The sequence below is a fragment of the Dermacentor albipictus genome, chromosome 1 (assembly GCF_038994185.2).
Source record: "Dermacentor albipictus isolate Rhodes 1998 colony chromosome 1, USDA_Dalb.pri_finalv2, whole genome shotgun sequence".
Classification (NCBI taxonomy): Eukaryota; Metazoa; Arthropoda; class Arachnida; order Ixodida; family Ixodidae; genus Dermacentor; species Dermacentor albipictus.
Genome location: NC_091821.1, coordinates 313,251,899 through 313,279,190, shown reverse-complemented (window position 1 = coordinate 313,279,190; position 27,292 = coordinate 313,251,899). Strand labels below are relative to the sequence as shown.

The window sequence follows — 27,292 nt, the reverse complement described above, 5'->3', positions numbered from 1 at the left end:
ATCATCTTTAACACGCAATGACTGCGAGCTTGCTCAAACTTCTCTTGTAAAACTAACAAAAGTTTGGACAGCTTGAGAAGTCTTCAGAAGTACTGAGTAATGCTAAAACATCAATGGCTTGATTGGAAAAATGTTGATATAAAACCAGTAAACTATGTGCGTAAACTATGTAAACTAAGGAGCGCCTACTTCCTGTGTTCATCCCACTAATGCATGTATAGTTTTGAACTCACATTGCCACTAAATGAGTTATGAGAACGCACTACGTTGCGAATGGCATTAAGCTTCAATGCCATTAAGCATGTCCGTGTGGCACCCCGCGAATGACAATAAAGTTTAAGGCATTAGCCAGTTAATGTCATTTTCTGTGCCCGTGTGGCAGGGGTATTACTGACTATACTATCATTCTCTGGAGAACATAAGACATCAAATACTGACTGGCTAGAGTATTTGAATACTCCACAAGAACTGGACTCGAGAAGCGCAAAATATTTTTCTTGAGTGACATGCACTAGTGGCGAAACTGACGAGCAGTTTTCAACGCAAATTTCTCTCGATAGGCCTCAGCTACGAGAGATGTAGAAACCAAGACAAAGAAAACAAATAGAAATGAAAACATGCCTTGCGGTAGGAGCAGCCTTTCGGCACCAGCGCGATCAAGAGTAGCATGAAACCATTCGCAGGCATCTGGCGTCTGGGCAGCAAGTCTTTCGGACGTGCTTGTGTCACGGTCGGACACCGAGTAGATGCTTCCTGCAATGGATGACAACACAGATGTTAAACAGCATGCGTGACAGTCGAGTTGTTCGACCAGCAGCGTCGCGAAAATGTCACGATCGCGCACGAGCGTATTCATACATGCCAACACAAAATCCAAGGTCCTACCGCAGCGTTACCGCACTTACTTGCTAGCGGTTCCGGCTGCATTTCGTGCACATCCATTTTGACGATCGCAAGGCAGTCATCCAAGGGACATCGGTGGGACGACCAGAAAAAAAACCATGCTCGTCCCGACCTAATACACGAGTCAGTTCCTCTTGAGTCATGCAACAAGGTGGTTTGTACGGCTTGCCTGACCCGTGTCCGGCAAGCAGATGACACGCCGCACTCGAGCAGTGCCAGTACACGGATTCATTCGGTAGCTACAACCGGATATCAGTGAGTGTCAGTGAGTAGACGTTTGATTGTTGAGTTACCGTTTGTACTGGCAATAATTGGGTGAATTAGCGTAAAATATAGTGCTGTCAGAAAAAAAAAGGAGCAGGTTTTGAAGAGAACATAAATATAATGAGTAACCACGAACCGAGGACTTATTGAGCGCATTTTATTAGGGGTAACTCTTGGGCGGGACATTCAAATAAAAAGATATGCAATAATGTGTACCTCGTTTGGAGCACGAACGAATGATGCTGCTGCCTACAGTACGTAAAGAAACAAAGGGTACTCATTAAGCAGAAAATGCCGACTGCTTCGGGTCGAACGTGCATGAAAACACTTAAAGAAAAGCAGCGATGCTCTGCGTTCCACCATCGCGAAAACAGCAGGTGGAATTGCACCTAACCCGAACCAGAGTAGCCAGAGGGCCCAGAGCCCGGCGGACTGGTGCCGGAGAGCTGGGACAAGCGGAGGTCATATCTCACTCGTTTTGAGCTCGTCGACGATTAAATAACGGTAAGCTGAAACTTTACACTATTTTCAACGTCTTGTCATCATCTCATCGCAAGTACTTGCCTTACAGATGCTACGCAGTGCAAATTTCGAAGTAACCGGGAAAGTGCAAGGTATGTTGGCTTGCCATGTGAGACGCCCGCGTTTGCTTTCAGATTTGAGCAAACGACTGTGTCACTTTACTTTCTAGGTGTTTTCTTTCGCAAAGTAAGTACGTGCCATTGAGGTAGTTGGGAGCGGTTTCAATTTTCTTTCCCTTGCAAGTGCACCAAGGACGAAGCCGGCAGGCTAGGGGTGTGCGGATGGGTGCGCAACACGAGTAAAGGCACTGTTGAGGGAATTATTCAAGGTAGCCCGGACAAGATTAACAGCATGTGAGTAGCCCTTTGCTTCATGTGGCTTGATGATGCCTGAAGCGCGAACTACTTTTTCTTTTAAGGAAACACTGGCTCAGCAATGTTGGCAGCCCAAATTCGGTCATCAGCAGCTGCAAGTTCACGAATGAGAAGACCATCGACGACCTGGAATTCGAAGAGTTCAGTATTAAAAAAACGGTCTAAATATTGTGGCACTGGTTGGTTGTGTGTTAATGTGGATCATTGCTAGCACAAGGCTACATATAGTGAAAATAAATTTGATTCCCTAATGAAGATCACTGAGGTGTTGAACATGGTTGGCTGTTTGCACATATGAAAGTGAAATAAATTAATTCTCCTTGAATAAAGCATACAAGGAAGGAGCAACCAGGAAAAGCTTAAATAAGCAGCTTATTAACTGATGGGGTGGCTACCTCTTAATTTACAGGTCAGCAACAGCTTGCAAGTACTCTTTACACACATAACTGCTTTCCAGACTTAAACAGAAAGAAATGCAGCTAAAATTAACCTGTAAATACAGCATAATTAGCAGAAATTAATCTCGCAGTGCTTTTTCAGACGACTGTGACACGTCTGCAGAGTTATTTACAAGACTATTGAGCAATGCATGCGATTGAATGTTTAGCAAAGCAGTCATGAGGAGTGGATATGTGCCAGATATTGGGGTGACATGTATCGTATATGGTAACATTTTTCCTTAATTGCAATATTGCTTTCCCCCAATAGCAAAATGTATGCAAAATTCAAGCATGCACATCAGAAAATCACATCTTTCTGCCAAACAAGTAACTAAATGGAAACAGTCTGATAGATGAAAAACAGAAGTGTGCAAACCGCAGTGTACAACTGTAGCATGCAAAGGAAGGAAGTTTTTTTTTTTTCTTTTTCAGAACGGATTGTCAAAAACAAGATATTGCAGTCAATGCAGGATAAACTGACTACAGCATTACAAATATGGAATGATGCACAGTGCTTGTGCATGCTTCCAAGTTTTAATTTTATTCGGTGGGACGTCTGCACCATGATTTGGCAAATTTGATGCTCTGTAACATGGTGGCAGTAAATTTTTCCTTTTAACGGGTAGAGCATCTGTCATCTAAGTATGGCTTGATGTTATTTCAAGCTAAAAATGAACCACTCTCACAAATGGGCACATGGTTATAGAGTGGTGGCTGACAGCCATCCAAATATTTATTCAGAAATATTAGTGAGCCACTGTTGCATGCTGTGGAGCGTGCTATTATGATGAAGGCAGGGTGATCTCAAAGCGTGAAATGCAGTCCAACAGCCATGCGGGTTCAACATAGGTGGCTGCATGGGTGCGGCTAGTGGTGGGTGAGTCGGTGACCACAAGCACAGCCTGGTCATGGTCACCACTGGGGGGCACTCTGCTGAGCAGGCGAGCACCGGCTAGCATGAGAAGCGTGGCCAACTCGTCCCGCGAGGGTCCTCGTGCAAAGGGGCCCTGCAGGACAACGCTGTAGCCGGAGAACAGGGTGCCACCCCCGCTGAGGCGTGCACGCTGTGGAGCTTTGCTATTTGGGTGTTGCCGCACCCCTTGGGCTTCGTGTGAGGCCTCATCTATGCGGAGGCCGTGCTGTAGGCAGCCCTCCACCCCTGCACCACAAATTCACATTGATACCTGACTTGCATAACAGTACTTGCTGCTTAGGAACATACCGTATAGACTCATGTAAGGGCTGCACCCCCAGCTTGGCACCTCAAAATATGGAAACAAATTTCCGACAAAGAAACAATGGTGTTTGATGCCCAGATGCCGTGCGCATGCATTGGCGAATTTTCGCGCACTGCGTGCTTCCCTTACATGGGACTGCACCTTTTGGTCAAAATGGTGCTGGCGCAGCCAGCGACTTGTGCACACCCTGGCTCTTGCAATCTAGTAGCGGCAGCGCCACATGCCGCTACTATATTGCTAGAGCCGGGGTGTGCACATGTCGCTGGCTGTGCCAGCACCATTTTGACCAAAAGGTGCAGTCCCATGTAAGCCCCGCACCCCATCAAAATTATTTTTAAAAAGTGCAGCCTTTACACAACTCTATATGGTATGGCACTACTCACAGAATAAAACAACATAACCAATTCTCTGGGTCTGTATCATTTCAGAGTGGGACAGACCCTTTATTAACACCTTTCCTAATAACTTGTCATCTGAATTAGCGTCTCTATCATCCCCCTCACTACACCAATGACCAGAGCAGTTTGGGGCACTTTTTGTAATAATTCCTCTCTCCCATATCAATTCCACTATGATAATGCCATATTAAACCCAGGGGCCTGACACATAGACACTAAATCAGATTACAATAGCAGATTATATTTCAACGCCCAATCCACATTCATTTAGTGGGAGAATGTTTACTACTGGAGAAAATAAAGGCCCAACTTTCTTTCTTTGAATTTTTCTCTGAAATGTCAGCATGAGTGTGTCAGTATGATGTCACGGATTAAAAAAACCCTTTTTTTATTTCGGGACATCTTGGCACACAATTTTTTTAACTCACTAGGTTGAGTTCCTGGTTCCCTTAAATGCAATGTACGCCTTCTTTTAATTAAAAATCAACTAGACCCGAGTTGATGCCACCAAAATATGCGGTGCCACATCAAGCTAATGCAGGAAATTAGGGTTGTAGCACCACCTGTCTTTCATTTGTGCTTTTTTTTTATGGCTTACAAAGCCCCCATCTTGCAGTAACAGTGCTCATACTACTGTTACATAACTTCATAATACAACTTAGTAACCCATTATAAAGTTCAGAGCAAGAGAGCTTGAGTTCATTTCCGATTTAACTGCTTTTAGAGACAACAAAGGCATACATTGTTTCAAACATCACTTACAGCGCATACAAGGACAAGGGACCGAAAGAATGCCGAAGACAAGCATTGACTTTCAACTGATTTTTATTTCGTGTAACAGGCATATATACTGAGACACCAAGACAAAAACGCCCCCCACAAAGCATCAAACCGACATGAGTAAGCATTCAAAATTTAAAGGAACCATGACTGCCGCCTAAGATGAACGAGAGCACATGTGCGACCTCAGAAAAAGCAGTTCTTTATCTGTTAATGCAATTGACGGCTTACTAACTGAGTCATGATAAGTCTGGTGCATTCATTGGAATGCCTGGCTAAAATAGTGGTTCCTTCAAAAAGTGGGATGCAGCTGCATTGTGCGCAATGAACACCTAGAAACCCTTCCCCCCCCTTTGCGCACTTTATTGCTGTGTTCTTGTAACCTAACATTGAGCCATCTACCTGTCTGCCCTATATAAGACTGACCGCATTTCAAGAGTATCTTGTACACAACACCTTTCGAATAAACTGTATACTTTTCCCTATGATTAATACTGCAAATCCTACGTTCCTTAGCAGCAGGATTAGTTCTGACACAAAGCTGGGCAAGTTTGTTTGGAGCAGAGAAAACAACATCGATACCTGCTCTTTGTCCTATTTTTTTCAGTTGGTGGGAAATCCCATGAACGTACGGGACAACAGCTGTTTTGTTTCTTCGAACGTGTACCTGAGGCTCAATACTGTGAGGATCGGTGCTTAACTTACTAAGCAAGTTCTCCGAGATTGAGACAAGAAGGTTGCTTGTGTACCCTGCCGCCCTCAGTCGAGCAATCTGCGAACTGAAACTAGGTTCTATCAAATGATAACAGGATTTTGTTAGCGCATTATGCAAGCAATCATGAACGATACCTCTCTTAACGAGTTTTGAATGGGCAGATGCATAGGATAACAGAGGCTTATTAGCTCGCGGCTCCAGCATACATATTGCCGGGTAAAAGATAAATTCAAATCTAAAAACCTGAGGGACCCATTCTTCTGAAGCTCGTGTGTGAGTGTGAGCGAAGATAAGCATTCTTCGAACAGATCCAACGTCTGACGAACAAGAGGCCGCCACACAGCTGTCCTTACAATTAAACAGAATTAAAAAATCATCCACACAACGAAAGGCTTTTCCGATTTTTATATTGCCCATCTGTGACATGACGTTCCTGTCTAGGTAAGCCAAAAATAAATCGCTCAACAAGGGAGCGATACAAGACCTTATACATATCCCGCTTTTCAGAAGGAAAACATTCCCATTCCATTCGGCGAAAGTTGAGGAAAGGTAAAGTTGAAGCAATTTTATAGTCTGAAACAGACACGCCACATTCATTCTGGAACGCAACAGCACTAACTACTAATGGCTTCTTCGATAACATCCAGGAGCGCCTGATGCGGAATAGAATAAAACAAGTCTTTTATATCTATGGACATAGCCTTAAATGTGACGTCAGAATGTTGAGAAAGGTAGTGTATAACCTCGGAAGACCCTTTAACCAGAAACGGATCATTAACATCTAGCTTCTTAAGGTGACATTGGAGCCAACAGGAGAAGGAATATTGCCACGTGCCTTTTTCCGAAATAATGACACGAAAAGGCGTTTCCGGCTTGTGGGTTTTTGCCGAGAAAAACATCCGAAGGGCCAAGCCTTCCTTGCTGTCTACAGATTGTGCAAGAGTGCCTAGATTCAATTCCAATATTATGCGTTTCGCCTGCGATTTTACCCTCCTCAGATCAACACCAGTTCGCTTAATAAACACAGAATCAATGGAAGCTTGCACTTTTTCCAAGACATTATTTCTAGTTGTGACGAAAAACCCACCTTGTTTGTCAGCTGCTGCAAGACAAAGCCTATTGTCGGTGAGGTAGGAAAACACCCTTTCAACAGGAATAGCGTTTTGACGAGGAGAGTACGACTCGATCACATCCACACCCTCAAACACACACAGCATTCGCGCGACTTTCGTTCCGTTTTAATAAAATTACAGCTAATTTTTTCTCATAGAAGCTCGAACTACCTGAGTATTTCCAGACTATTCAAAATCCTTGAGAATTCTCGGTTTTCTCGGTTGGTAGACACCCTGACAACGCTATCCTGAAATATTGTAACAGGCATGCAAAACGCATGCTGTATGGAGGCGCCTATGGACATGCGGCGGGGAGCTGGGATGTTGAATTGAATTTATTCATAATAGATTATAGGTTACAAAGAACAATATTATACAGAAGGAGGTCCCATAGTCGGACGACTTTATCGGCATCTCCTGTTATTTATAAATATGCTTTTTCTAAAGCAACGAGGAGCACCACACACTAAAACCATCTACAAGGAAACATGGAAGAAAGTAAGTAATGGAGAATACAGTAATAGAGGATCAGCCCATTGGACCTAGACCTCCACAAAGAACATTCTTATTGAAGTTGGATTCCTTCGCGGAGTCGCCCCATTCCCTTTCATAGCGCTCTGTGCACCCTCGCTGACCGCACACCAGCGCCCTTTGCTGCTGAGAGGCTGGCTTTTCCGCACAACTTAGACGTCCAATGGCTGAGCATGCTTTACAGGGGAAATTCGCCAGAAGCACGAAATTATTACGATATTCAGCACGAAATCACACACATATTCTAAGATCACACAGACATAAACTCCAAAGGCCGTGTCTGCTCGCGCACAGCCAGCAATATATTCTATTTGTTTCGAATATTCGTATCCAACCAAATTTTCGAATGCCTAGTTCTCGAATATATTGAAGATATATTCCGATGGTACTTGAAATTTTTTAATTTTCGCGCCCCCCCCCCCCCCCACTAAATACTGTAATCAGACATTGTGAGCTACGGTTACTACTTGAAAATTCTCCTAGGGCTGTCGAGAATATGCGTTTTCAATGGAAGATGATCTGTGTTCAATGCATTCACTGTCCCCTAAGCTCTGCTGAGACAAATTTTGCCACTAAAGGGGTCGCTATTGGGGTGACTAGAGGGGTCAGACGCGCGCGTGCCGATTGGTCAAGTTCGAATAAACTGGCCAAGACCAAGTTTAGGATCAAAATAACGAAAGTTTTCGTAGAATGCGGAAGCACGACTGAACAAGGACGTAGAAAGAAACGGATACTCAGAGACAGCACTACTTTCAACTATAGATTTTATTTTCGTTTTGGCCCATAGAAATATATGGGTGCTGGCCTGGATCTTGATAAAAATAAGCGAAAAATCGAATTAACTGAAGTCTGCTATACTAATGCAAACGTTCCTTACAATATATCATGACTTTGCTATAGCATTGTAGCCCACCACAAGCTAGCAGCTTTAGCCAAGCAGTAATCAAAGCTTATAATTTGCAGTACACAACACAGCTGAAAAACATGACTTACAGGAAAAGCTGACAATCCATGTTCCAGCAGCCATAGCGCTAAGCACTTTTAGTGTCCGCTGGCAGCAGTTGCCCTGTTTGTCACAGCTTACCACCAGGTGGCTCACTGCAAGAGAAGACAGGCTAGCCAGTTTCCATTAGCATGTTGAAAGCCTCCAGTTGCCACTCTAAGGTGGAAAGTGAAGCACAATGCTGGAAGGCACACTGTAGTTGGTCAGAACAATGGCCTTAACCTTTTAAGCGCTTTAGACAAGCCTAGCTCATCAATGTGACACAGTCAAACCCACTTACAATGATTCTACAAGTTTTAACAATATTGTAGCGATCCACATCACAAGTGGCCAGGGGGCAGGAAAGAAAAAGAAAAAGAAGGGAAGCTTGCTTAAGAATGCAGCAATAAACCAATAGTCACTATGTCTACATAGAAACTTTGCATTGGCACAGTTGAGGTCTGGAACATGCAAATGAAGATCAAGTTTAGCATCATGCACTGTGAGGGGCTATTCGGCATCGCAGGTTTCCAACCAGATGGCGAGAGATACGTCAAACTGCCTGAGGACAGTACCACTCTGAGTCTTCTGGAGACCATTTCCCATTTTGGCGGCGAGGAGTTACAGAGTCGCCATCTATCGGAAGCGCCTCGCTGGCGTAGTATGAGGGATCACGCGGCGCGCTCCTCATAGGTTTTGCTGTCAGCGCTCAGTGAAAACACGCGCGAGCTCTCCCGGGCATTTCTGTAAGTACTTTCGAAACGAGATAAGTTTTTTACTGTCTAAATAATAATCTTGGGCAAACTGAAAGCACAGACTTGCTTACAAATGCTATCTCTTTACCGAATACGTACAGTGAACGCCACTGCGCGCGGTCGCCGCGATGGAGTCTCCCGAACCGGCTTCTTGCGTGAAAGGTAGCCAAACGCTGAGAGTAAACTATGTGAAATACGTTGTTAGAGTGGGCTGTCTGTATAACCAAATGGGGCATAACAGAATGAAGCCTCAATGCAGCGATTGCACGGGTTCGCAGCGACCGACTGCATGTCTGCATGCATGTCCACGCACAATGTTTTGTTTTCGCTGTAAGCGCGTTTTCGCACCGTGCCATGAGCTTTAGGCCGCAGAATGTGAGCATTTGACAGTATACAAGCAACAATTGTTGCATGGGCGCTATCAGAGCTGTTCAAAATAATTTAATTGTAGAGACTTCGACACCTACGGGGACTGTGATGTGCCGTCGCGACGATTCAATCTTTTTTTTTTTTTCTTCTAAATTCTTGGAAGTTTCCATATTATTTCTCGAGTTGCGTCACACTGTATGTTTATCGGTGTTCTCAGCGTGCGATTCCCACTGCTTCTTTTTTGTAATCCAGTGCATTCATTCATAACACGTAAAAACATGACCATATGCCATGCCTTTTTTTTAATGTGCGTCTCACCGCTCCCTTTCCATTCCAGTGAACTTGCCAGTATCTATAGCATCGACAAGTTCATAGACCAAACCGTCATGACATTAGTCGGGCAGCGGACGCGGGCGAGCGTCTCAGTGTGCGTTTTCGGAACATCGCAGACCCGGCGCCGTAGCAGAAATCTTCTTCGTGTTTCTGCTTGCTGCATACCCGAGTTGTAGCCGATGACTGTTTGCCGGTTTTATGTTTCGCGAGCCAAGCTTCACGCAGCTTCTTGTCCTGCGGCTACGTGTGAATAAGACTGACACCGAGCTCCGTTGCGTACGTCCGGCACTGCGGCACCGAGAAGTAGCCTACCATGCTGCACGCCTCCAAAGGCAGCCACTACCTATTCTAGTGCTTTCAAGCGTTGTAAAGGAGACACTCGAAGCGGGAAAATCTCGCCACTAAATGCGGACCGCAGCGTACGAGGGAATTTAAACTCTCGTTTTCAGCTCGCTTCGGCGCTCTCGAAGGAGCCGACGTGGCTGCTATGTCCATGTGATCCCTAATAGCACGTCACGCCGACGGTGGCGCCAGCTTTTCCAGTGGTGGAGCTCGAGGCCAATAGCCGGAGCTACTGTAGATGACCTCATCAATCCAGGTAGTGCGAGTGTCAGTATGATTTGGTGTCTTGGTGAGGAAGAGTCCCATTGGCACATGAAATGCGGACGCAAGCAAATTTCACTGACTCTAACACAGGATGTTTTATTAGCTCATTACAAGAACTGCAGATGATATATAAGGCACAGTTGCAGCAGCTCTTAGGACTTATTTCAGTTGCAAATATGAGAGGAAGGTGCAAAGACCTTTTCTGTGAGACCAGACTTGTTTGACGGCACTTCCTCAGGCGTAGCTTTTTCATTGGATTACTACAAATATACCTGCAACAAAAACCAATGAATAACCGATGAAGGCTGCATACATAATGTGACACTTTTTCTCTGTGGGAACGTATGGAAGTGGTTTGACTTGCAAATAATGTTGCATACAAATACTCTTTGGACTGAATGGAGGAAAAGCTTCTCGAGTGCTTTTCAGGTGAATCCTGTAGAGCTCTAGGATAGTGATATTGTCTACAGACAGAGAGGCACTAATACCAAAGAGTACATTTTTGAAAAGTGGCGGTTACTTCGTACTGCTGACCCGACATTGGCGGATTCTTCTTCTGGCTCTTGTTATGTATGGTATGACCAGCTGTTATTAAAGACAGATTCAAGCGAGGTTGCTAACCACTATGGATGAATTACTACTAGCACTGACGCATACTACATGTCCGGGACAACGTGCACCTGATAAGGGGATGCTGGGCAGCAGAGGCAATTACCGTGACAAGAACACAGCCACAACATTGGGGGCAGCAGAGACTAGCACTGATTGTAACCGACACTGCAGCGTGACGCCCAACGTACAGAGAGTTAGGAATTGGATCAAAGGTGATGCACTGTTGAGGAAGCAGCATTTCTCATGAAGACAGGCATTTTGAGCTAGTGGATGGCCTCACATTATCAGTTTTAATTGATGCTGATGCTTCTGTAAGTTTATTAAACCAGAGCCTAGTCAATTTTGACAACATCGTGCGTGGGAAGACCATCCGTGTCTACGGCTACGATGGTTCTTGCCGAGAATATAACAGATAAACGTCAGCTTATCTGAAGTTTGAAGGTGAAAAGTCAAACGTTGAAGCATTGGTGGTGCCCTAAGTCAACTTTGATTTTATCTTATCAACGCCTGATATAAAATGCATGAAGATTAATATCATCTGGAATGATTTGGTCATCATAGGATGAGGATGTCATCAACTTCGTATCGCCCAAAATACTGATTGTAGACTGTGTTCTGCAGAGGATGTACCTTTGAAGTTTTCAGAAATTTTGTGCGTTGGCTCATATCCAGAAGCCACAACAGCCATTGAGGTACCTTTCCTATTATGCGACAGCACTATAGCCAAGAGAACGCCATATAGCCTCAGTCATAAGAAAAAAGTATGGTTTAAGTAGGAGCTTCAAGGAATGCCAGAGGCGGGAATCGTCAGGCCTTTTCCTTCGTCTTTTGCCTTGCCCAATACGATTTTTCTGAAAGAAAAGTCATTTTGACACTGTACAAATTGACTAGTAAACAAACAAACAGATCTTTTCTCGTATCCAATGCTGAGCATTGATGAAACTATTGATGAGACAGGAGGATGTCTGGTTTTCTGGCATTAACCTGTGCAAGGGATATTGGCAGGTACCACTAAAAGAGAATACGGTTAAACATCAATGTAACAACGTCAGTAAAATCGTCAATTTGCCTCGTTATATCTAAATTTCATCGCATTGAAATTCAACCTTTTACGCAAAGTAAGTATAGACACCAATCCATTTTTCTTACACAGGAAAGGGCCGCAAAATTTTTCGAATTATCGGGCAACCGAAAAAAGCCAATTTAAATGCGAAAACTATTCATTTTGATAAATTTGGGAGTCAGCGACGAGTGATACGGTTTCATTCCACATATGCCGACGATATTTTCTCAACGCTATGATTTAAGCGAAGCCAGCCGCACTCCACTTCCGCGGCTGATAGAGTCTCCCGCACTGGGACGACGCTATTGGAAAAAGTGCCGGCAGGGGGAGCGAATGCTTCATCTGCCTCTCACCCCAATGGGTCACCGAAACTCGAGATTATGCAAGAGGAGAGCATTCAGCGCATCAAGAAGCTGGCAAAACCACATGACATTTCTTCTTTAAGAGTGTTCCTTGGGCTTGAATGCCACTTTTGTGTGTTTGTAAATGATTGGATTGGAAAAACTTTAATAAAAGTCCTGCAGGACGCACGTCAGCGCGCAGTGGGCGTCTCCCACGCAGGGACCGACAGGGAATACCTGGCGGCCGCTGCGCGAGCCTGCTGGACGGCCCATTGCTGGTCTTGTAGGAGCGGGCTTCTTAGGGTCTTCTCCCACCTGTCGGAGGTAGAGTCGGGCGGAGCGTTTCTGCACTCCCAGAGCACGTGTGCGAGTGTCGCCGTGACCCCGCACGAGGGGCACGCATCGTCTGGGTAGACGTCCGGGTAGATTATGTGTAAGGTGGCCGGGTTTGGATAGGTATCAGTCTGTAATAAGCGTAGCGTTAGCGCCTGCGGCCTGTTTAGTTTGGGGTGCGGGGGCGGAAAGAGACGTCGTCCCAAGTAAAAGTGTTGGGTTATTTCATTGTAGGTTATTGGGGCATCCCTGTTCGCCTCCAACTCATCGAGACGTAGTTGCCCGGGGGTGACGGCGCGGTCGGTAAGCGCGCGCAGCGTCGTGGGCTGTCTCGTTGAGGTTGGGCGGGGCGCCCGGAATCTGACCCAGGTGGGCGGGAAACCAGATGACGGTGTGGTGTTTGAGGGTGCTTGGATCAGCGCCGCGGAGGATGCGTAACGCCTTGACGGAGACGACTCCTCTCTCGAACGCTTTGATGGCTGGTCTCGAGTCGCTGAATATTGTCGTTCGCTTATCGTCGAGCATTGCCAGGGCTATGGCCACTTGCTCCGCCACCTCGGGATCACAAGTGCGTACCGTGGCGGCGTTTAAAGTTCGATGCGAGGACGAGACCGCTACCGCGGCGAAGGCTCGGTTGCATCGGTAGGCGGCGGCATCCACGAAAGCGACGTCGTCCGCTTTCTTGTTTACTCGTTTGAGGAACGCGGTGGCCCGGGCTTGGCGCCTGCCTCGATTGTGTTCCAGATGGACGTTTCGCGGAATGGGTGCGATCATGATCAGGTCGCGGAGCTCGCGGGGAACCGGCGTAAGCTCCGATGGATCCTGGGTGTTCAGTGGGAAGTACCCGAGCTCGCGCAAGATGTGACGGCCGGTCTTCGTCATCGTCAGTCGTATCATCTGCGCTCTCTCCTGAGCCTCAGCGATCTCTTCGAGGCTATTGTGCACCTTGAGCTCGAGGAGTTGATACGTCGGCGTCGTGATCGGTAGCCCAAGGGCCCGCTTCACTACCTTTCGGATTAGTGTATTGAGCTTGTCACGCTCCGATTGTTTCCACTTATGCATTGCTGCGACGTAGGTGAAGTGACATAGGACGAACGCGTGTACGAGACGCAGCACATTGTCTTCTTTGAGGCCGTGGTGACGGTTGGCCACCTTGCGTACAAGTCGTATTGCGTTCTCCGTCTTTGTCGTCAGCTTGTGGACCGTTTGGATGTTGGATCCGCCTGCCTCGATAATCATTCCCAGTACTCGGATGGAGTCAACCCTGGGGATTGGGCGGCCGTCTCTGGTGCGGACAGTGATGTTGCGCTCGGTCGGTGGTTTCCATCCGTTAGGCCTTTTGCCTCGTCGTTTTGGGCTGTACAACAACAACTCCGATTTGGCGGAGGAGCACTTGAGGCCCGTGTGGTCGAGGCAGTTGGATTCGGCAGTTTCGACTGCCTCCTGCAGAGCGGATTCGATAAAGCCATCCGACCCCGCGGAGCACCAAATGGTGATGTCGTCCGCGTATACTGTATGGTTGAGGCCTTGTATCTTCGACAGGCGTTCGGAAAGCCCAATCATCACCAGGTTGAACAGCGTCGGCGAGAGGACGGAGCCCTGGGGGGTGCCACGCTGTCCGAGCTCAACTTCTTCCGACGTGAGGTCTCCGACACGGAGCACGGCCTTGCGACGGGTTAAGAAGGAGCGGACGAACTCATAGAACCGGCGCCCGAGCCCTAAGGCCGTGATCGCCTTTGGTATTGCCGAGTGCTGGATGTTATCGAAAGCCTTCTCCAGGTCAAAGCCAAGTATGGCGCGGGTGCCCCAAGTAGCCCCGGCGTCTATGATTTGGTGTTTCAGGAGAAGCATCGTATCCCGAGTCGAGAGCCCGGGTCGAAAGCCGATCATGTGGTGTGTGTAACAGTCCTGGTCTTCGAGATACCGGCCGACTCTGTTGAGTACGACATGCTCGGCCACCTTACCCACGCACGACGTTAGCGAGATGGGGCGAAGGTTATCGACGCCAGGCGCCTTGCCCGGTTTCGGAATGAGGATCGTCTGGGCTAGTTTCCAGGCATCAGGTAACTCGCCCCGCCCCCACACGTCATTGATGGCGTCCGTGAGGTACACGACCGAGGGGTCGTCTAAGTTCCGCAGGAGCTTGTTGGTTATGCCATCGGGGCCTGGGGCGGAACGGCCGTTTAGTTCATGGAGAGCCCGGCGTATCTCTTCGACGGAAAAATCTAGGAGATTGTTCTCGGTACCGGTGTAATCGGGATATAGGGTCAGCGGGCCTTTGGGTATCGGCAGGTACTTATGCACAAGCGTCTTGACGATGTCATCCGGCGAAGTGGTGCCTTTGGCCTGGTGAAGGACTTTGGTGAGCGAGTGGCGCTGGTTTGTGCGGGTGTTGGTGTCGTCGAGCAGGTGTTTGAGGAGGTTCCACGTCTTCCCGTTGCGGACCTGTCCGTCGACGGAGTTACACACCTCGTCCCATTGCTGTTGGGATGGGGTGCTGCAGTGTTCCATTATGGTCTGGTTCAGTTGTGCAATGCGTTTGCGGAGCCTGCGGTTGAGACGCTGGCTCTTCCATCGTGTCATTAGAGACTGTTTGGCTTCGAGCAAGTGGGCGAGGCGGCTGTCCATCTTCTCGGTTGGCATATCCGTGCTAAATGTTTTCGTGGCCTTAATGACGTCGGCCTTGAGCTGAGCCGTCCACGTCTCGAGGTTCGGGGCAGTGTCTGGAGGGAGTCGTGAGGCGCGAGTCTTGCGAATGACTATGTGAGAAAAACAAAATGAGTCACTGCACTGACACAGAAAGGCATGCCATTCATATGATCTGAAGAATGTGAGAACAGCTATCTGGAACTTGTGCGAGCCATTTCATTTGATCCTGTGCTGACACTCCCAGACTTTGATTTGTCATTTTAACTTTACTCAGGTACTTCTCACTACACTGCCGGTTGTGAGACGACAAGACAATCAGCAAGACGAACAAGAGCAACCTCGCAGTGAACCCAGCCATCAGACATTACTACTGCACATTCACAAAACTGCAAGAAAACGACACAACAATGGAAGAGGAAGCACTAGCAGTCGTAATGGCCCTGGGATACTTCAGAAGCTGTCTGGAAGGCAAAGACTTCAAGTTCTTTACTGATAATGAGCAGTTGACATATCTCTTGGAGCTTGCACTGCCAAAGGGCAGAATAGCCCACTGGGTGAGTGAGATTCAACAATTCAGCTTTGGCATAACGCACAGAACAGGGCAGAGGCATCAGGGTAATGATGCATTATCTCGATTCCATGTGGTGCAAGAAATTTCTAAAGGAAGTATTAACTTGATGCAACACTGGGAAGGAGCTGCGCAAGGGTAAAGTCTAAGTTCCTGAAGCAAAAGTGCCCACAGTCCTCAAATTATATCACAGCAGTCCACAATGGGCAGGACATGATGGATTTTGGAAGATGTACCGCAAGCTCACAAAGAGGTTTATGGAAAAACATGAAAGCAGATGTTGCCAATTATGTCAAGACGTGTCACAAGTGTGAAATGGTCAAATCAAAATACAAGCCCTGTGGGAACAGAATGGTAGTGGTAGAATACCCAATGATCCCATTCTACATCATTCATCTTGATTTTGCTGAGCTCAAGAAGAAAGGAGAAGTCGTTAGAAGAACTCAAGCTTTTCTGGTCACTATGGATGAGTGCACACACTTTGTTGCTGCCAAAGCTGGGGGAGATGACGCGAACTGCATCATACCTCTTCTTGAGTGGGAAATCTTCAAGAACACCAAAGTAATTGTAGTGGACAATGGACCAGCATTCACAAGTGACAAGCTTAGCGATTGGGCTAGAGAGAAAAACATTTCACTTCAATAACCAGCACCTTACCATCTTGAGGCGAATTCTCTTGCCAAACGCATGATCTGGGAATCTTTATCAAATTATATCCGGAGTTTAAGGTGAGCATCTTTGCAAGGCTAGCATCTTTGCAAGGCGAGCAGTGGAGCAGGACTCTAAGGCTTGCTGACATCAGCATGGATCATCAAGTCCGTCGGCAGCACTGCTGCTAGTGTCATAGTGCAAAGCCCAGCTCAGTGGAGTCTGCAGAGGGCAATGGCAGCATCGCTACGTGGCATTTGTTGTAAAGCAACAAATCAGCCGTCCGAGATGCCTAAATTTTTTCATTGTAAAGGCAACTTCATTATAGTTGTCTTTATTTTAGAGGCATCTGCAATACAAATTAAAGATAGGAATTTGGCCAGAGCATAATTAATTTTGTTATACAGGTCGTTTTATTGGAGCGTTCAACTGGATTAAGATATACCTACTCATTCATCAGCGTGTATGGTGTGCAGCCCAAATAAGATTGCAGAATGTCAAAAGGTGAAGTAATGACTGAAGGAACAAGTTTAACGAGCACAGCAATGACAATCTGAACACAAACGAAGCACTGTTATATTTGAGGCTAGGAAAGTATGAAGTGCCAGTTGTGCTCTGACCTTCACGGGAGAAGGCCACCGTGCAGCTGCCTCCCAGCAGCCGTGCACACTGCGCCAGGGTCTGGCATTGAGTCTCATCCAGGCCGGATGCCAGCAGCACCAAAGCACCAGACTCCTTTGTCCCCTGAGGCAGCTGGGAAAGGCAAGCACAAGCTCTTACCTTTCTCTTCAACTGTGGTTAATGTCCACCTTACCACTATTCTTGACAGAATCAATTTAGAAAAAAAACTGTCCAAGTTTCAGAGAGTACCTCTTATTGCCTGAAGAAAAACATTTGAATTAGACAGGAGAGCACTTGTATATGAGATTATAAGATATCAGATTATAACTATATTTGCTATCCCACAGTGAAATTTGTAGTCTTCTTACAAGAAACTGAAACAGGCGTGCTATGAGAAAGAATTCCTTTATACTCACTCGTTTTCTAACTCTACATCTTTTCATATGAAAGGTAAACTGTCATTGTATACTATGGCAGTCTTATGTCAAGCTTGTATTGAAAAGATTACAGCTGCAATTGGTGTTTCTGAACGCATGCAGCCATTCAGTTTCCTTGGAGTGTTTGACCTTGTTGGAAACTTGGTGTATGGTTATCTATGTGAGAAATGGTGACACACTGATGTTTTTGTTACTCACTACACGTGTAGTTCAACTATGGCTTTCTCTTACTTCAGAACAAGTATGGTGTGGTATAAACACGTATGAACAGGCCACAAGAAGTTTAACAGGACACTGTTTGATGTTCGAAACACCCCGAGAGCAAAATTAGGTGAAAGAAATGTACCAAAAGCCCGAAGGCTAGAGAGATTACACACTGCTTTAACAGTGTAAATGACATTCATTACGTGGGCGCCAGGGTGGAAGTAAGAAATTGTGCTTTGGACAAATTTCACGAGCAAGTAAACCTGCTTTTCAGAAAAAGGCTTATGGCAAGCACCTGTTCAAACTTGCATGACCAACAGAGATGCACAGGAGCATTGTAAAATGCATGTCACAGATGCTAGAATAGCACAGTGAAACTGACACCAGAGCAACTTAATAATGTAAATAGTTAATTAAAACTGCAAAAAAGAAAGGGCCACTAAATTGGATCAGTGACAGTTGTTCTACCACTCCACTTTTGAAATGTCTTGTTTTTGCAGCTTGCTACTGTGGCTTGTCATTCTGATTTGTCTGGCGACTGTCATAGGCATAGCTTAAAGCCATGTGAAGAAACAGCTCTCGCTGTTAACAATGGCATCAAGGTTCAACTTCAGAGAACCTTCATATTCTTTTCTAGGCTGGCTAGGTATGGTATAGTTAGGGAGCACTAGTTCACTGCAGTAAAATTGCATTATTTACAAAATTAGTTAAATAAATTGTGGGGTTCAACGTGGCAAAGCTGCATAGTGAGTTACGACGAACACTGCAGTGAAGTGTTCTGTATTAAATTTGACCACATGGATTTCATTAATTTGCACCATAGTACAGTACAAACGTGTTTGAATACTTCTGCCTCCGTTAGAATGTGGCTGGCACAGGCGGGAATTGAACCGTCAACTTTGTGCTCAGCAGTGCAACGCCATATCCACTAAACCATCACTGCGGGCCTGTTTACAAAATGAAGGGAAACATCTGTTTCAATTAACATCACTTGTGGGTCCTCTTAGCTATCTGTATTTCGGTGTGCAGTATTTGTGAGTGTTCCCTGCAGCCGACCAGTTAAACAGGTGCATATGGCAGGTCTGCACATGTACAGGTGGCGACAAAAGTGGTATACTTCACGCAGCGGCGTCGCTTGGCATTTTGGCGAGCTGAAGCACGAAACATTGACACGAGTCAAGCGACATGCCTGCAGATAATAAAGGGCACCTATTGGCTGTCTCGATCCCAGATGCTGCCTGTAGATGGCATTGCGATGCAGTTTGCCGTTGCTTCGGCTCCCGCTGCGTGGAGTATACCACTTCTGTCAGCACCTGTACATTTGCGAGCAAAAGTTTGGGAACAGAAGGTGCCACAATTTTTTATTTCACAGCCTGGGCACTTTGTATGAAATTAAGAGTGCACGCATATGTGCACTACTTTGACCAGTACAATGTATGTATTAAACAAACCCAGGCAGCGGAGCTGTGCTTGAATATATTTCAATTATTTGCTGATGCTGTAGTCTCCGAAGTTTTGTTCGCGACTGTACATTCATATGTTGCATGCTGTATGATGCTTATCTGCACAGAAGTGCATACAGTAGCGATTGCTTTCTGCACAAACTGATCACGCACCTGAGGAGATCCAGACGGCTGGTGCACCCGAGGGGCAGGAGGTGACCGCAGGGCAGCCCGCATCAGTTCACTTTGGGCAAGTGACACAGGAGTTCGGCCATCGTTTGTCCTGTGTTATGTAGGCCACAAAGACTTCCTTAAGGGGAGCACTGTTACCTTGCTTACAATCAACAAAATTGCATGTAGAAAGCAGCACCATGAATGGGCACTTGTCCATTTCTGCATGCTGCACTGAGTGGCTTTGTACATGTTTTGCTATGGGCACATACCTAGCACCTATGTCAGCACCTGCACTGCATAGTTGCAGCACCACATCAGGCACATTGCTGAGCACAGCGTCGTGCAGTGGTGTGACACCATCTGGACCGGCTGCGTTGACACATGCACCGGCTGCAAGCAACAGACGCACTACTTCCACGGCGCCTTGGCTGGAAGCCTCGTGCTGGATAAGACACAAGGCGCATTCAATGACCAGCTGCAACACAATTCCTGTTGAAGCTTTGCGAACCCCATGTTTGTGTTCCTTCACATTCAAAGGCAGCACTCATGCAATTTTTTTGGTGTCGGTAACGCAGCATGCGGCAACACCTCCGATCAGAGGCAACAGACACCACTGCATTAAACCACGAAAACAGGGTAAACCATTCTGTCAACACGGACCAGTGCCTCTTGGCAGTGCAGGGAAATGCAGTGATTCATGATTGTGGTAAACTGATGGAAATGCTAGAACCTTGTTCACACGTTTTGGAAAAAAATGTGAGGCAAACCAGGAAAACATGCAAACCAAAGTGATTTAAATATTTGTCAGACTCAATTGTAGTTGAAATCTATGTAATGCGAAATATTTCCCCTATTTTTGCAGCACGCGATTCCAATGTGCGCCAAGCTAGTCGGGCCCAGGCGGCCCTAGATTTGTTGTAATTATTGTGGTTTCAGCAAGCATACATTTGTGCTCCTTGAATTTGGCCTGTGCCAGCAGCTTCTAGATGGCCCCTAAACCACCCTGAGCTTGAAAATTAGTTACATAGTTGCTGATGTGTATTAGTCTACTATGAATATATAGCTGCAAGAATATTTTGAAATGGTGCAGTAATAGGAAAGTGCAGGTGTTTTTAAAAAATGCCACCATCGCCGTTTCTCGCTCTCCTTCGCTACCTGCCCAACTCGCACTCTCTCCCCACTGCCACATACGCTTACAAACTCTACACAGAGCACCAAAAGCTGCGGGGTCGCATCAACACATCAGAAGAAGGGCTCCTCCTTTGTTCATCCCAAATCACCCACAGCATGAAGCTGACTGAATGGAAGCTTCATAAAAGGTTCAGTGGTGTACAATAGGCAAGCCTCCCTACATTCTCAGAACACCCTGTTCGCAAAGGAGGCACCAAAAAGACCAGGAAAAAAACACGAGATTCTTTTGGGAATTTGTGGCATTCCCATGGTGCGAAGCACTACTGCCGTTCACCAGAGATTATGGTCATGTCATTCTCTACATGATGAGTACATTTGTTTGAAATGCGTAACAAATTCTCAAAGGTTTTCAGGTGCCCTTTAAGGCTGGGCATTTTGGTGGGAAGTTGTGACATGCCCACGATTGTTTTCCTATTGCATAGTGTTTTAAGATGGTGATGGAACACCCAAACAAAATCGAGCTGGTGGGTAACAGCGGAACACAGTGCCCACGCTTCCAGCGGCACTGCACCACATCAGCTGTGAAACAGATAGATGAAATCCAATGTTTGATGGCAGCCCACATGGCTGGGAAAGTACATATATAAGGGAGTGAAACGTCATTAAATTTTCAATTATCTTGGCCGGCATATCTTTTCGCGCTTCTTTGAAACAGATAGGTGAAGATGCTTATCACAGTAGTGGTCGCAGCCATCACCGCTGACCCTACTGCAACCCACAAGGAGATTTGGTGTTACTGGAATAGGAAATTGAATGCATGCCGACATTTTCATGTGGCACAGGCAGGCGAATACTGTAGGGAAGCTGCCATGGCGGGTGCCTACTGCTCCCAATTACGCGCACCTTGTGCCCTGTGTGGTTTATATGGGATCTAGTGGCTGGAAAAGATATCATACGATTGCACTTTGGCGATCTACTGAACTTTGATGCCGAAAGATCGTGTTTTCGGAGAATGTATTAACCAGTAAAAGAGAAGCCTAACTGAATTGGGTAATTTCTTGTGCTCTTGATTGTACACATCGGCGCCAGGAAATCATACGAAATGGGATCGCATCAACGAGGTCCTACTGTATTGTGCATGATCCCAGCACACAATCACCATGGAAAGCAAATAGTCCTTTTATTGCTTTTGTGTTCTTCAAAGAAAAAGTGAAACTTGACCCATGCCCAGGCATGCACAAGTGATGGGGCAGGTAAAAGCAACAAAACAACACAGACTGCCAAACTGTATGGATTTTCATGAGAACATGCATTGCCTGGGTCAATGTTCACTCACCAGAGGCGTCCAGCCAGCGTTGTCACGAACATTTGGATTGGCACCTGCACTGAGCAGGACCTTTACACGGGCTGCATCACCCTGCATAAGACCAATGGCAGTGGCTACTTGTGCTGAATCATACATCTAACTGCACCAAGAACCTCTAGGAGAAACAAAGAAACCATCTGCCACTGATGGGGCCACTGAAGCACACCTTTATGGCTGCCACTTGCAGGGGTGTCTCCCCTAAGCGGTTCCGCCTCTCTGCAACCTTCCTGGTGTTGACTCCCATGCTGCTGCTTCTCTCTGCACACACATGCTATTTGCATCACTTCATTTGCTTGCTCAACCATTACACAGTCAACAGCTAAAGTTTTCTGAGCAGGAGACATGAGAATAGCTAGAATGCTTCACAAGCAACATGTGCATATTAAAATATAAAAGCATGGAGCATAGTTCTGTGTACAAATTTACAATTCCATGCTGTAGAGTCAAACAGTGAGGAAAATAACATTTTCTACTGCTACCCATACAAATCTACTATTGCATAATATTATCTACCAGAGATAGACAGCATAAGTGGGCACTCACTCAACAGTACTTTTCTTTTATGCGAAGCATATTACGAGGGCTCAACCCAGCTCCTCAGGCGCGGCGGTGACCATGAAATCACGTGACACCGTGACGTCACGACAGAGGAGAAGTGGCTTTGGCTCAACTCTTGCAAGACGGGCTGGGTGGGAATCGAACCAGGGTCTCCGGAGTGTGGGACGGAGACGCTACCACTGAGCCACGAGTACAACGCTTCAAAGCGGTACAAAAGCGCCTCTAGTGAATGCGGTGTTGCCTTAGAAACGCGCTGTTTCTAAGGCGTGCGTCTCTTGCTCAGGCGCACATTTCGTTGCCGCGCCGAACGCTGCTTTGCTCGATGCTCACCGCGTCCAATGCGGGGCGCGTAGTCGCTGCCCTGTAGCCCATTGTCTTACACCCCTTGGCGGGTCGACGGGAACGCTGTCGCGTTCCACTCTTGAAGGCGAAGAAGTAATGCATGAGTTGTTTCTTCGTCTAGCCGAACCAAATATAGCCAAGCAACAGCAGTTCACCAGGCTAAACAGTGGTTCAACAACTAAAATAAAGGCTAGTATGCTTCGCATCCTGGGCTTAACCTTACCTAAGCCACAGCCATTTTTTTGGCTATGCACTCATTTGCATTTAGCTAAACTTCCATGTACTCAATCATGTTCATATTCCCCACTCATATTACTGGCATGCTCATACATTCACTCGCTCGTGTTGATACTAAACACACCTTCTTGGCGAGTAGACTCTGTTCAAATCAATTGGCTACATGAGCCATTCAGGCTACATGAGCCGTTCATCGTAAAACAGAATGTCCCACTTTTGCTTAGTGTCACATGCATTTGTCTACTGCTGCTTCATGTAGACCAATGTAGGCATGGTGGCATACACCAGTGCAACAAGGAACTTCTCTCCACTGTCTCAACCCTGGTGATGCTTTCTGGTGTGGGTAAGAAAAAGCAATGGAAAGAACTAAAATACATTGCCGGCATGGCTTACCATCATGTTCACTGATGGCAGTACAGTTTGCTCCGTTTCAGGTGCACACTCTTAGATTGCTCAGTATGCCAAGCATTCCATTCACTCTTTGATTACTGTGGTTACAGGTAGTTTTTGTTCAGTGTTTAGCCACACCATTTGTGTTCTAGGCCTTTGACTTTCTCTGTGTTAAATAATGTTACTACTTAACTACAAACACAGCTACACAGCCTGACTTACAACATCGCTGAAGCAGAAAGTCCACTTCCCGACAAAATATCCCCCTGAAGTCGAGTCTTACCTTGGGCACCTTTAGCAGGTGTACCCTTTGATGGTGAACCAGGTTGCCCAGCATCTCTGGCACCTCTCTCAGTGCCAACTGCATAGTGGTAGGCAATGACAAGTGCACATGATGGCAGTAGATAGGGAATCAAGCAACACAGAAGCTCTTGTACGTTTGCCAATGACGTAGCCAGGACATTTTTTTTTATTTTTCGTTCGGGGCGGGATGGAAGGAGGGTGCAGGCAGGCGTTGTCGCATGCCATTTTATGCCAACTGTCGCTACATGGTTCACAGAAATTTCGCGGGGGACGTATAGATTGTAAAGGACAGACTGTCGGTATGGGTGGAGGGCAAGGAGGTGCTGGGGAAACTACAAAATGGCTTCCGGAAACAAAGGAGGTTAGAGGGCAATCTATTCTCATTAACACAGTGTATCGAAATAGCAGAAAAGGAACACGGGCCCCTATGTCTAGCATTTATGGATGTCAAGGGAGCCTACAACAGTGTAATCCGAGAGGATTTGTGGGACATATTCGGCAAACTAGAGGTGGAAGATGGAGTAACTAATCTTTCAAAAAATATCTATAAAAGCAACAAGGTGTTTATAAAATGGGAAAGAAAGGTATCTAAGCCTATAGAGATACAGCAGCGGCTTAGGCAGGGGTGCTCTCTGTCGACTTTGTTGTTCATGTTGTATCTACAAGGATTAGAGACCAAATTAGAGAGGAGTAGACTTTGCTTCAACCTTTCTTTTTTTCAGCAAAGAGAATGGATTGAAAAGTCATTACCAGGACTGATGTACATGAACAACATTGTACTTATGGCAGACAACAAGGAAGATTTGCAGGGATTGATGGACATTTACGGTAAAGAAGGAGATAAGTTAGGTTTAAAGAGTAGTAATGAAAAATCTCATAATTTTTAATGATAATCAGGGCGGCGAGCATAGGATACAGGTGGTTACGCTGGAGGTAGTGGATAAGTACAAGTATTTGGCGTGTGGATAAACAATGGAGCAGAGTACCTATTGGAACATGATAAATGCGTAACGACTAAAGGTAGCAGGAATGCAGCTGTGATGAAAAAAATAGGGCACTGTGGAATTACAATAGGTATGAGGTGGTGAGAGGGATTTGGAGAGGGGTGATGCTCCCTAGTCTGACTTTTGGCAATGAGGTCCTGCACATGAGATCAGAGGTTCGAGCAAGGATGGAAATTAAGCAACGAAGGGTAGGTAGGCTTGATTTGGGAGCACACGGAAATACACCAAATCAAAGGGTGCAGGGTGACGTGGGATGGACATCATTTGAGGGCAGGGAAGCTAGCAGCAAGATAGAATTTGAGGAGCAATTGAGAGAAATGGCGGGAAAACGATGGGCAAGGAAAATTTTCAGTTACTTGTACATGAGGAATGTTGACGCACAATGGAGAAAACAAACTAGAAAATTGTCCCGCAAATATTTGGACAACAGCAGGGAACCAAGCTAAGAAATGCTTTGCAGAAGGGTTGAAATCTGGGTCAGTTGGTAGTCCAGTTGTTGTGGTGTGAACCTTTACCCTTGTCCTTTGTGCTTTTTTTACTGGTTTTTTCCTTCAAGCTAAGAAACATCAGTTAAGAAAACAGTTAAAGCAACAGAGAGAGGTTTGTGTAAAACAGGGATGCAGACGAAATCAGCACTCAGAACATACAGAACATTTAAGCAGGAAATTGCCAAATAAAATATCTATGAGAAATCTAGGAGAAGCTCTTCGTTGTTTGAAGCCAGGACAGGAGTACTGCGGACTAAGACGTACCGAGTCAAGTACCAAGGGATAGACATGTTATGCGGAGCATGTAGAGAGGAAGAGGAACCGGCTGAACACCTGATACTTTTCTGTAAAGGGCTTCGCCCTATGGTTCAAAGCAATGGGGCGGACTTTTTCAATGCACTGGGATTTATGGACAGTGGAGGAAAAATAGGCGTTAGGCAGATAGAAATAATCAAACGGAAGTTATCTGATTGGTGGCTAAAATCAAGGCAAGAGCAATATTTCACTCACCACTACTAAGTACAAAATATATCATCAGTCACAGCTAGGTGGCCTGTGCCACCACCTGATCAGGAAGGAAACGGTTTATGACAACTCCACAGGCGGTGCTCTACTCTTTGAAGCTGGGTCAGGATGTCTTAGAATGCGCAGCTATAAAAAGAAATTTAACGAAGAAGAAGACACATGTACTGTGTGTGGTAAATCTGTAGAAACAATAGAACACCTCATACTAAGATGTGATGGTATCCATACCGATGTCGATGTGGGCACAGTCACACTTCCTGAGGCCCTAGGGTTTAGAGATAACAACAGTCAGGTAAATAAATATGCGGTGGAAGTTAGCAAAAAGCAATTGGAAGATTGGTGGTTCAAAAGCAGAGAGGTGACATAAGGTTAAAAGTGTAGGAAGAAGTATTTAAAGAAAATGGCGAATTTTAATAACTTACAACACAGTTAAACAAAAATAAAAAGCTGAGCATGGTGGCAACTGCCATCACTCCGTTTCAAGGTGGATGCTCCTACCTTCCAACCATCCATCCTTTAAAGGGTTTAGCCTTATCCATCCATCCATCCCCCCTGAGAGTGAATGAGGCCATTAGTAAAGGGTTGTTTAAGTTGTTCTGTAGATGTTTGATTTGATATATTCATTTAAGAAAACACTTTTTGATATCAACTTCGCAAGGCAAAAACAATGCAAAAACATTTTGAAAGATCGCTTACATGCTGGAGTCTCTTGACCGGATGAATTTGGTTTTCACTTTTGGGAAAACCACATCAGTTTTCATGCACATGTATGTGTTTCTCGCCCTGTCCTCATCGTTTCGCACATTTAGATTCTTAAATCGCCCACCAAGAGGCACAAGATCAAGCTCTACTACACAAACTTGTCCTGCAAGAACAAAAACTACTTACCATCACTGCCTTGGGCAGCATCTTGTAAGCCATCCTCACCAGGTGCTGTTTCTGCAGAATTATAATCTTTACAAGTGTTCGACATCAATATGCGACATTGACGGAGAGAAATAATAAGCGACCGTACCAACGCCTAATTTTGAATTTGACAGGAGTTGTCCGAGTTTCGCGGCGCAAGTGAGCACGCCGCTAATCTGCGGGTCCGGCTTGAGCTCGCGTTGTGTTGTCGGGGAGCCACAGATACCACACGCATCACGGCGACCGATGCAGCGCCTGTGTTGCGCACAATCAGCATCAAGCCACACATATGCGGCGATGGAGAACTTACCTGCATACTGTGTGGCCGCACAGGCCAACAATGTGCGGCTCTTGAAGCAGGTCCTCGCTGTAAGGACGCGCGGTAAGATAAGATAGACGCAAGTGCCGTCATCCGCTTACCACTGAACACACTTCAGAAGAGAGAACAGCTCCTCCAGCGCACGTCTTGTTTCTTCCATCTCCTGCTTCGCCTGCTATGGTACGAATCACCGTTTAAAAGCTTTATAAACGGTGGTACGGATATTTGACAGCTCGTCGAACTGAGCTTCTATCATCTGTTTGAGATTTTGGCGCGCTCGGAACCTTTGCTATTTCGACGGGGATTCTT

At 46.0% G+C, this 27,292-nt stretch overlaps 3 protein-coding genes and 1 pseudogene across 6 annotated transcripts in view; 2 read left to right on the top strand and 2 right to left on the bottom strand.

The window, feature by feature from the left end:
* Window positions 1-1,150, bottom strand: part of Shark (SH2 ankyrin repeat kinase) — a 68,900-nt gene extending 67,750 nt beyond the window's left edge. For both annotated transcript variants that reach the window (XM_065435752.2, XM_065435761.2), the window contains exons 1-2: window positions 906-1,150; window positions 622-753 (exon numbers count right to left, since the gene is read on the bottom strand). In XM_065435752.2, the coding sequence (XP_065291824.1) occupies window positions 622-753; window positions 906-942 (169 nt within the window). In that variant the 5' untranslated portion in view covers window positions 943-1,150. The remainder of the gene's footprint in view (window positions 1-621; window positions 754-905) is intronic.
* A 140-nt stretch (window positions 1,151-1,290) lies between these two features.
* LOC135904807 (acylphosphatase-2-like) lies at window positions 1,291-2,239 on the top strand. Of its 2 annotated transcripts, XM_065435796.2 has the most exons (6): window positions 1,291-1,421; window positions 1,542-1,671; window positions 1,739-1,781; window positions 1,859-1,875; window positions 1,933-2,042; window positions 2,108-2,239. In XM_065435796.2, the coding sequence occupies exons 3-6, from the start codon at window positions 1,739-1,741 to the stop codon at window positions 2,226-2,228; spliced, it is 291 nt and encodes a 96-aa protein (XP_065291868.1). In that variant the 5' UTR covers window positions 1,291-1,421; window positions 1,542-1,671; the 3' UTR covers window positions 2,229-2,239. The 2 variants fall into 2 exon arrangements, with proteins under 2 accessions (XP_065291868.1, XP_065291861.1); XM_065435789.2 differs by having other exon boundaries at window positions 1,368-1,671.
* A 964-nt stretch (window positions 2,240-3,203) lies between these two features.
* LOC135904822 (BRCA1-associated RING domain protein 1-like) lies at window positions 3,204-27,226 on the bottom strand. 2 transcript variants are annotated; one of them, XM_065435808.2, is made up of 12 exons: window positions 27,085-27,226; window positions 26,975-27,031; window positions 26,774-26,919; window positions 26,647-26,697; window positions 23,722-23,799; window positions 22,078-22,169; window positions 21,882-21,962; window positions 19,684-19,856; window positions 19,415-19,523; window positions 17,157-17,289; window positions 8,271-8,375; window positions 3,204-3,662 (listed from the first exon to the last, which is right to left on the bottom strand). In XM_065435808.2, exons 1-12 carry the CDS (start codon window positions 27,141-27,143, stop codon window positions 3,286-3,288), a joined length of 1,461 nt encoding a protein of 486 aa, XP_065291880.2. In that variant the 5' UTR covers window positions 27,144-27,226; the 3' UTR covers window positions 3,204-3,285. The 2 variants fall into 2 exon arrangements, with proteins under 2 accessions (XP_065291880.2, XP_065291897.2); XM_065435825.2 differs by lacking the exons at window positions 26,975-27,031; window positions 27,085-27,226 and adding an exon at window positions 25,987-26,023 and having other exon boundaries at window positions 26,774-26,913.
* LOC135904851 (uncharacterized) lies at window positions 23,808-25,974 on the top strand (annotated as a pseudogene).
* Window positions 27,227-27,292: the final 66 nt, after the last annotated feature.